General features: G+C 35.6%; 2 protein-coding genes across 2 annotated transcripts; one reads left to right on the forward strand and one right to left on the reverse strand.

The window, feature by feature from the left end:
• The first annotated feature begins 1,630 nt into the window (after nt 1–1,630).
• On the forward strand, nt 1,631–3,026 carry LOC142611234 (auxin-responsive protein SAUR15). The gene has a single exon (XM_075783287.1). It carries the CDS (start codon nt 1,795–1,797, stop codon nt 2,182–2,184), a length of 390 nt encoding a protein of 129 aa, XP_075639402.1. The 5' UTR covers nt 1,631–1,794; the 3' UTR covers nt 2,185–3,026.
• A 1,470-nt stretch (nt 3,027–4,496) lies between these two features.
• Nucleotides 4,497–10,273, reverse strand: LOC142610687 (uncharacterized). The gene is made up of 3 exons (XM_075782587.1): nt 9,328–10,273; nt 5,449–5,617; nt 4,497–5,187 (listed from the first exon to the last, which is right to left on the reverse strand). Exons 1-3 carry the CDS (start codon nt 10,135–10,137, stop codon nt 4,724–4,726), a joined length of 1,443 nt encoding a protein of 480 aa, XP_075638702.1. The 5' UTR covers nt 10,138–10,273; the 3' UTR covers nt 4,497–4,723.
• Between the last annotated feature and the right edge of the window lie 286 nt (nt 10,274–10,559).

Genomic DNA, 10,559 nt, shown 5'->3' on the forward strand with positions numbered 1-10,559 from the left:
ATAACTAGCATTAGTTCAAAACTCAAGAATGTAAACGGTATTTTACTCTTGGTTTTATTTTTACATACTAGGTCAAACATAAATAGGAATATACTTTTTACATTAATTTGCAAGAAAAGTCTAGGTAAAAGGAAACCAAATGGCACGTAAAGAAAATGTGGAAACCAAATGGCACGTAAAGAAAATATCCCCTCAATTAGGAAAGTTCATGAAAATTGACACATTAGTTGAAAACTTGGAAGTTGATTTTTTGACTCTATTTTTTTTGGGTTCATTGTAAGTGGAAGTACCAAATACTTTCCAATGTGGGTACACTCTCAAGTACAAATGGGTGCTGAGTGATAGGCCATGCGGAAGTTTATCACTTTGTTTTTGTCGCCGGCGATGACTCTGCAAGTCAAATAATGTGTCTCATTGTTTAGTGCTTATTCCATTGGGCCGGCCCACTTTATAAGTCTATAAATTGTGTCTTTTTGTGGGTGGAAGGACCTTCCACGTCAATCATTCCATTTTGTCACTTGTTTGCTGTTTCTAAGGACTTTCCCCCTTGCACGTTTGAGTGTTTTGCATGTTTTTTTAAAATTTTTAATTTTAATAACTAATATTCTTTCAGAATATACCTTATTAAATTAATGACAATAATCTTAACTTCAGTTTAACATGCATGCATTCGTGCCACCCACAAATCTATTTCTTCATATGGCTCCTAAAATAAAATAATTTCCCATCCTCATCTTTTTGTGTTCCATGTTTGATCAACTTGGTCAAGCATGTTTTTTCACCTAATATTTTGATTAAAATCAATGTCTGGATAATAGTTATAATTTATAAGTACTCATATTTGCTGACTTAGACCCAACGAGTATGATACTACTATGGTAACACCTAAATAGGCTAATAGAGAAGCCATTTTGATCGTCCCCTCCTACTTTGGTTTTGCAAAAAGGCACAACTTTTCAAAATTATATTTTTACGCAATTTAGTTTTAAACAAAATAGACTAAAGGAGGCATTGGTTCTTTCTTTTCTTTAGCGAGTGAGAGTGATTTTTAGGATTCTAATTCTCTGAACTCAATGAGACAAAGGAGGTTCTAGCTAGGTAGGCATAAGGTAGAAAGGGTTGGCTCTGATTAACATTCAATTAAAGAACCAGAGTAACAATCAGTGGTTGGCATTTGAGTCAAACAGAATAGATTCTTCAGCAAATTAATCATTAGTTCATTCATTAATATTAATGGATCTTGCCAATTTTACATGCCATGTAAGAACAGCCACCACTTATTAAATGCAATGTAGTGCCATCCCATCAATGATTTGTCATTGTTTATAGTATAAACTGAGATTCTTAATTGCTCTTAAACTTTTTTTTTTCTTTTTTTTTAGAAACACACAAAAATATATATATATATATATATATATATATATATATATATATATATATAAAAGAAATGGATGAAATAAGAGAATACATTCACACACCAATACTAAAATTGCATGCTGCTCTTAAACTGTTATAAAAGTGGTTTTGTTAAGATAAAGAAAATAGAAAAACCATAACAATAGATTCCCAAAATTTTCAGAGTCAAAATATGACATTTTAAAAAGACATTCCTGCCGTACACACATGACAAATAAAAAGCCTCCCTCACCCACCATTTCTTACTGAGCCCAAGTCATGAAACTACTAGTACTTCCTCATTAACTCTCTCTTTGACCTCAATTTTCTCCACCCTCACTCTCTCTCTCTCTCTCTCTCTCTCTCTCTCTCATTGAAGTGTACAATACATAGAGAAAAATGCTGGGCAAGAAAATAGTGTCCTTCAGGAAGCTAGCTAAGAAGGTAAGGGTTATAGGTGGAGTTGATCAACAAGTTCAAGAGGCATCACATGAAGAATATTTGCTCAAGGAATGTTGGGAAGGTTCTCCTGATTCTTCCACAACCCCAACTGGGTTCTTTGCAGTATATGTAGGAGACGAGCGCCAGAGGTTTGTGGTGCAAACCAGCTTTCTCAATCACCCACTTTTCAAGATGCTATTGGAGAAGTCATGCAATGAGTTTGGGTTTGAGCAAAGCACTGGACTAGTGGTTCCATGCACTGTCTCTACTTTCCAGGAAGTTTTAAATGCTGTAGAATGCAGCAATGGGAAGTTTGACTTTGGGAAACTTGTTGAGGAGTTTGTTTGATTAGATTGTAGAAGATAGATCATATATAGAGAGAGGCTGTTTTAACCAATGTATAAGTGCTCAATTAGGCACTGCAAGTATCTCTAATAGGTGCTTATGATTCAATGGATGTAATATTATGACATGTATCATACAATATACACCTCAGCTAGCTCTTCCAAAATTTCTCAGATCCCAAGTGATGAATCATAGGAATTACAGCTTTCAATCATGATTGAAAGCACTTATGCGCATCTAATTTGACTGTAAAAACTCTTATTGTCAAATAAGAGATATTACAGCATCGACCAATTGGTGTCTTGATATGATGATAAAATAGTAATCATCAGAAACGGACACCAATTGATGTGCTGTACTCTCACCTGCTCAACCATGCAGTTATATGCATCTTTTTGGCACAGTACTTTGGTCAAGTTCTCTAGCCGATTGTCACCAATGTCCTCCAATCAGGTGTGCTAAATCTTCATTTTTCAACGGCATGATTGGCTAACTGTTAGACACAGCTCATGTAATCGGCTGGTCGCAATAGTCTTATGATAAGGCAGCTTCCTTATTAGTCTCACACAGGACTGTGGTTGGACTTGCGCTGGCCCTGCCCAATTGCCTCTGCCTGTCTGACATTTTCACAACGTTTTGTGATCATGCCAGACTTTACTTTCACAAAGATCCACAACTAATTTGATGACTTGAGGGGAAAAAATTTCAACAAATCCGCCATGATCGGGTTGGAAAAATTGCAAACCCACCAACCATCAAAAACAGAGGTTGAAAATTTGATGGTTCTCGAGATTAAACAGTTTAGCTTTAGTAATGTACTGATACAAAACTTAAATATTATTTTACCTTTTACTGATTATTTTAAGAAATTGTATTTCCTCTAATTCTTATAAACCAACGAAGAAAATCATAAGAAGTGACCAATTTTCCCATATAAATCAGAGTACACATGTTTTAAGCCATGAGTTTGAAAAAAAAAATTAAATGAGTTTTTTTTTGGTTGAGAGAAAAATAAGTAATTTTATTGATGAACTAAATCAGATTAGAATGCATTATCCAAATCAATAGGTAACTTTTCTACGTAAACATCAGTGCCAACAGATAAAACTACTCATTTTGCGAGGGCATATCCATGCCACTATGCATGCTTATGAATATATCAAGAAGTTATCACTTATTTTCATATTAATATGTGTAAATCATAGAGTTAACCAGAAAAACAAATTTAAAATTGATATTAGATAAAGACTAAAGAGACATTTGTGTATGTGTCTATATATAGGGTTAAATTCAGGTCTTAGCAATTCATTCAAAAAAAAAAAAAAAATCAACCTACCACCCGATCTGGCTCCTTGTTTTAATAGCTATACCTCATCCAAACCACTTGGAAATCAATATCATATTTGTGTAGGTTAGTGCAGGATGGAGTGGGCTAGATGATTGGGGCAGGATGATACACAAACCTTCTTCTTCTTCTTCTTATTATTATTATTATAGCATGCCACAACAGTAGTTATAAGAAAAATCTTGTGAAAATTTTTGATGTCCCTAGAACTGTTTTTGTAAATTTGTGAATCCTTGGGAACATGATAACAAGATTGAAAAAGAAAGAGACAAAAGCTTAATTAGGGCCTATTAGTGCTACTAATCATGATTGTATGAGACAGCAGATTTTGATTGCACTTCGAGGTATACAAATTAGAGCCTATTAGGCAATGACCGTTGGTTTGATGGGAAAACCATGATTGTTAAAATCATTGTAAAATCTTATGCTTCTACAATTTTTTTTTTAGAATCGCTTTTACAATTGAAATCGCTTAAACAACTCAAATCATATTAACAATTATAAGTTTATTGGATTGGATTAAGATCGAGATCTAGATAATAAAATTGCCCAAATCGCTAGTTATTACCAGTTTTATGGATTAAAAAAGAGGACCAAAGAAGAAGAAGCCCACATGCCACATCAATGTTCAAAATATTTAAACCCAAGTGCTAAATGAACTGTAATAGACTAAAAAGGCCCAAAAATAATATATTGCTTTATCTAATAACTAATTGACAAAAATAATAGGGTTAGAGGTTGAGGAAAATGACAATGTGGATTACAAAGCTTTGGATTTTAATCTTGAAAGCCCTGTTCGGATTCAAGCTAAGATCTTCATTTTAATAATCTTAGTAAAAACCTTTCATTTTTAAAAGGGTAGAACGTTTTTATTTATTTTGATAATTTGATAGTTATAATAAGAGATAGTGAATTTGAACGTAGACCTCTCTATTGAAACTGCTAAGAAATATCAGTTGAACTACAGGACTTTTAGAAACTGGTAAAACATAGTTAAGCATGTTTTTAACTCATCTTTTGTTCAACCATAACTTCTATTGAACAGTAGAAAATTATTTTTTTTAAGGCCCAAACCAATTGTAGAGACCACATACCGGACAACCAACATTACAAAGATTTGAATAACAATAATGGGCTAGCCAATGGCAACAAGCTCATAAGAGAAGATCGAGCTCAAAACAGAAAGAAATAAGGCTTCTAGCTCTCACTCCCCAACTGGTTACAAGCATCCACAAGAATTCTCCTCATATTTTCAATTAGCCCTTGCATCTGCTCCCTTGAATGCAGGGGAGATGGATACACACATGTACAATCCAAACCACCATTTCGTATTGTGTCGAATATGGCGATGGATGGACCTACACCATGAGCTGAAGCACATCCCACATAATCCTCAATACCGAGCTGTTGATGGATTTTACTAAAATCATCAATGGGGTCCTCAAACACCGAGACGAGGGCAGTTCTCATGGATGATGATGGGGTCAAAGTGGGATTCTCAATGGCCTTACACATGAGGAAGTTCAGGTCAGACATGTCAGAAAAATGCTTGTTGGAGTTCTTAGCATTTGCAAAGGACGTGTAGCATCTATTTGCCAGCTCCCATAACTGTTCTTCTGAAGATATATCATGTGTATTCATGATGGCAGAGTGGTAGAATCCTGTATGTTACAAATAAGATTATCATTGTACACATGTTGAGTAAGAGAGTAACACAAAGAGTTTTATAGTAAAGATGTAATTTCTAGGGGCTTTCCACTGTGGACGTCTAAGACTGAACTTGAATTGTCTCTTCCCTTTTTCCGCTTCAATATATACATATTCAGGTTGAGCCAAGACTTGAAAAGCACAAAAACCAGATAATAACCCCTCATAGATATGTAAAGCGCATGGGATTTAGATGCTTAGGAAACAAGATTTACCTATATGGTGACTGGAAAGTACTGGATCAAGAACTGAACGGCAGTCTATAAGAGTTACGACAGCATACTTCTCTCTCTGATGCTCAGGATGTTGTTTAGAGGAATAAGCTGCAATCAATCCAGCTGCTGCCAAGGCTGCACATAGTTTAATTCCTCTTGACTTGCAGCCCTTCAAAATTAGAGTCAAAATGGTGGGTCATCGATCAACAATGGATTACTTGGAACTCAAACATATAACTTACCAACTTAACTCTAAAACTTTTGGCCTGAGTAATAAAAAGTAGTAATTTCTAATTGTCTATTGCTGTTGCTTTTTAACAAATTCACATAGGTAATGTAAGATATCATGTCACAAATGTATTCCAAAACTGAAGAGCATATATCAAGCATCTAGGTGTGTAAAAATTCAAATAGCATGAGAAGGACCAGTGTCATCTATGACTATCCCATTCAACCAATTAGGCTTAATACTTCATGAACTACTCTATTACCATAACTATGATAAGGTTATGATTCATATCTCAATAACTCAAAATCAAAAAAAAAGTTTCAGATCTAGCCAGCCTTAAAGCAGCACTATAAGAAACACAAAATTCAAAAGTAATTAACATTGTAACTTGCAAGGAGAGTTTGAGACTTTTTTTTCATGCCCTAAAACGAGAAGGTTAAGTTGTGAGAAGGGTCTTTTCAAAGGGAACTAAACTCGTTGCATACAAAGAAGTCGACGAGTCCATTGAGCCCATCAGCTTCATATACGTGTGAAGTAGCACGAATTTGACAACGCCATAAGCTGACGACATCACCTCAATACCCAATGACATCTATATGAGACGGCGGGAGTAAAAAAGGATGACTAGAGTAGAGAAGCCGATGGGATGAAGAGCATGACGAGTCCAGCGTGGCCTTGCTTGATCTCCACAAATATTTATACAAGGAAATATATTGTACCCCACAATTAACCCTAATTAAGGGAATCCCTATAAGGAAAGGATCTCGCAATATACAAGTATTAATGAGGATCTTCCCTACAAGAAAAGACCCTCCCTACCAAGAAATAAATGTCACTTTATGCTACTATAAAAATCTTCAAACCCTCACAAACTAAGGTACACATAATTTACCCTAACTCTGGCACTCTAGAGTTGTGAGAATTCTCTAACTTAATCTTCGGAGGGTATTTGGCCAGTACCACACCGGTACTCTCTGTAAGGTCTTCTTCTTTTTGTGTTGCGTAGGTTTTTGTCTAGAGCACGTAAGCGCTGTGCGACTTACTAATGATTTTCGACATCATCAAGTTGCATATTTGATACTCAACTTTTAAATTTTGTTTCAAAATGGTATTTATACATAAAATATTCACTTTAGTCCCTGCCATTTTAATTGTTTCAGAAAAGGTAGTGCAAAATATTGACCTGACGAAAAGAATGAGGTTGATTTAACAAAAGTGTAGGGTTGAGGATCATATATACAATTTAGCCCAACATAAATTATATATTGTAAGTTGGAGCCCCTCTCAATTATTCTCACATACTCCAAAAAAAAGTGTAGCTCTAAACTGTGGTAGAATTATCTTCCTCCAACCTATTATATGGCGATTAAAGAAACCATTCACATATAATTTTAGTGCAAATAATACATAAAGATAGTTTTATAAATCACCACGAAGTGAGTTGGATGAAATCCTTAGCTAATTTTTTGTCCGTTCACAGAAAAATTCACAATGGAAAAAAAGGAGAGGGTTGGGTCATATGTCCATATCAAGCCAGATTGAATATTGAACGTGGACCACGTTTCTAAAGGATTATTTCGGAGCTTTTGAGTTCAATAATTGACAAAAGGCAGAGCCATAGGCCTTACTTAGGCCCACACCTATCCTTGCTGCGAATGGGAAGAGTCACGGAATTGAGCCAAGACAAAAGAGTCAGTGTCTCTTGCTCAGGGATAAGGGCCACCGACCATTCCGGGCTAGCTTTACCTTTAATACGCAATTTGGGCCTAATTGATAATAATCTTACAAACACAAAGCATGACTTTTTTTTTCTTTTGAGAAAATGACAAAGCATGACTCACTGGGAAAAGAAATTTCATACTTTACATGTTTGTTAAATCCTCAACTTTAAGTCACATGATTCAAATACAAGATTCAAATCCTCATTTCCCATTGTAATTATAAAAATAAAAGTAGAGTTTACAAAGTTTAGCAGCGTAAAGATCGAGTCCAGTGCACTATTTTTTTTTAATGAACTGGCTCCAGTGCACTAATAGTGACACATGACACAGGAAAAAAAAAAACTTTTAAAAAATAGTACATAAGGTATTTTTTTGGAGTCAAATAGTACGTAAGTTTTTTTTTTATTTTTAATTTTATGGGAATAGTACATAAGTTAAATACATTGGAAACAAGTTATACAAGAATAAATTTAACCTACACTAAAAATTTAGGTTGAAATCTTTATTCCTTTTCATAAATCAAAAAAAAAAATTCTTTATTTAGGTCCAAGTCGGGTTAGGTCATGAACATGTATTTATTTAGGCAGCTAATAGTCTATAACACCTTTTCAAGAACATCTTATAATCTCTTAAGTGCCAATGGGCACGTAACAGGTTCAATCTAATCAAATCCCACTAGTGCAATAACATGGGTGTGTGAGTTTTCACATAGCCAAAAATCTACTATACCTTATTAACTATTAAGTGAAACTTGGACTTTCGGGTCAACCGGTCAAGGCCTAGGTATTGTCGTTGTGAAAATTAAAATTACTTCCGACATCATATTCTGAGACATCATTTTTTATAGGGTTCGTTTTGTTTATCCCGACATGGCCAGAGAGTCTATCTCAGTAGTTAAGTGGTGAATATTTATTAAACATAAATTAGTTGATATTGATAACAACAACCCTCTTGAGTTGAGGAGGTGAAGTGAAAAGGAAGTTGAGGTCCTTGAGGAGGAGGTGAACTAAATTTAAATTAATGCGCTAAAACCTATATTATTATCATTTTTTTAAATGAAATAAAATATTGTATTTAACTTTTCCATATGGTGATGTAGATAAATAATTACACGATTTGAAAGATATTGTCACGGAGTTAAAAAGACAGGTTGACAGGTTGAGATACAGTAGACTATATAATTTTTTTTTTTTTTTGACAACATCTAATAGGATGATATACTATGATTAGTTCAACATTACTTTCACTTGCATCATTTTTATCGTACACTAATTAGGACTTACCACTTCCATAATTTAGACTTACTGATACTCATTATAAAATGGTAAAATAAGCTATTGAGGTGGCATCTATGAGGTGATATTGCACCAACCAAATACTAGTAACCATGTGAATAGGTATCAAGAAGGCTGTTTCAACCACCAAAAATAAGGTCATGTTTGGTAACAGCTATTATTTAAACATCATAACACGTATTTTTACATTTTTTTTTTTTACCAACACACTTTCACAAAATTTAAACAACATTATTAAAAATCTTGTTGGTCCAAGTTTTCCTTCCGCACGAGCAACTTGTTGTTACTCTTTGTAATACAAGGCAGGATTTACCCAAATGCAATTAGGATATTACTATGAGTATGCCTTGTTGCGTGACAAGTTATGATATGATTAGGGTATTGCTATGATTAGGTCTTATCACGTGACAAGTTATGATATTTATGAAGCACTAAGGCCCTGTTTAGTGAGCAAGTTCTAACACATATTTTCACATTTTAAACAATTTTATACACATTTCAACACATTTTTCACCCACACGTATATCAAAAACACCCAAACAACATTAATCAAATTCTCTTACCAAACGAACCCTAAGTCACGGTAAAAAGCAAAGAAAGTAAAGTAAGAAGGCATAGTAAAAAAAATACTTACTGCAAGAAGTTTCTGAGTATCGAGTGGAGTCATCTGAAGCCTCGCAAGCTGAGAACGCCTAGGCGAATCGACGTCAATGAAATCCAGATTAGCGAGCCGAAACGAATTCAAAGAGTAACCAAGCATGTCAATCCCACGCGCCCAAAACGGCTTGTTAGCTTTCCCAGCAGGAATCATTTGCTCAATCCCCAAATTAACCTCCACATTATCCCCAATTTCCCTTTCTACCCCTTCTCCATTTCCACTCATCGCAGTCACAGTCTCCAACAACTCCCTCAACAGCGACACCGCCGCCGTACGGTCGCATGCTGACGTGTGCAGTCTCAGAGTGACGGCCCACTGGGCTTCGCTCAGAGTGTACACGCTGGCGTACATGACGTCCTTGTCGGCATACAACGGGTGCTCAGGATTGCGCCACGTGGTGTTGTTGTTGATCTCGTGCTCGACGATGAGGCGGAAGGGGGAGACCGAGCCCGATTGGTTCGGGTGGGTTTGGAGGATCCGGGACGTCGATTGGAGATCGAACGGCTGGATTTGGAGGAGGGGTTGGGGATCTGTGGGAATGAGGAATGAGAAGGTGGTGGTGGTTGGGTCGTAGTGGAGCTTCGAGCGGAGGATAGGGTGGGAATTTTGGAGATTGTAGAGGGCATTTTGGAGAAGTGGGATGTCCGGCGGCTTTGAGAGGAGGAGGCCTAGGACTGTGACGCCGGTGCCAATTGGCACTGCTTTGCACCAGCTGTACTCGGTGCCGCCCACGGCTCGACACTTTGGCTCCGGTGGTTCTGGGTTTGGGATGTCGTGATCAGACATGTTGGATTGGCGACACACTCACACAATGATATCAGATCTTTATTTATATGCTTAGAGTGACAGAGAAATGGTAATAGAGTTTTTACTATAGTGGAATATTCGATAAGTTTATAAGAATTTTTTTAATTATGAATATAATATACAAATATATATAATGTTTTTTTTTTTTTCCTTCTTTCCTCGAATCTCCTTTTCTTTTTCTTTTTTCTTTTTTTTTTAGAGTTTTTTTTTGTTGAAAGTTTCAATATCCGCTCTAATTGGTAATTCTTTATTATCAGATCAAGACACAAATCAATTTTTAGTGTAGGTAGAGATTAAACCCCTGAAAATAGCTCTTTCCTTGAATCTCTTATGTTAACTTGTAAACTCATATCATGTGATGTTAATAAATAATTGTGAAGATGACACATTTGTTGAAGCAT

Source organism: Castanea sativa, chromosome 9 (genome assembly GCF_040712315.1).
Source record: "Castanea sativa cultivar Marrone di Chiusa Pesio chromosome 9, ASM4071231v1".
Classification (NCBI taxonomy): Eukaryota; Viridiplantae; Streptophyta; class Magnoliopsida; order Fagales; family Fagaceae; genus Castanea; species Castanea sativa.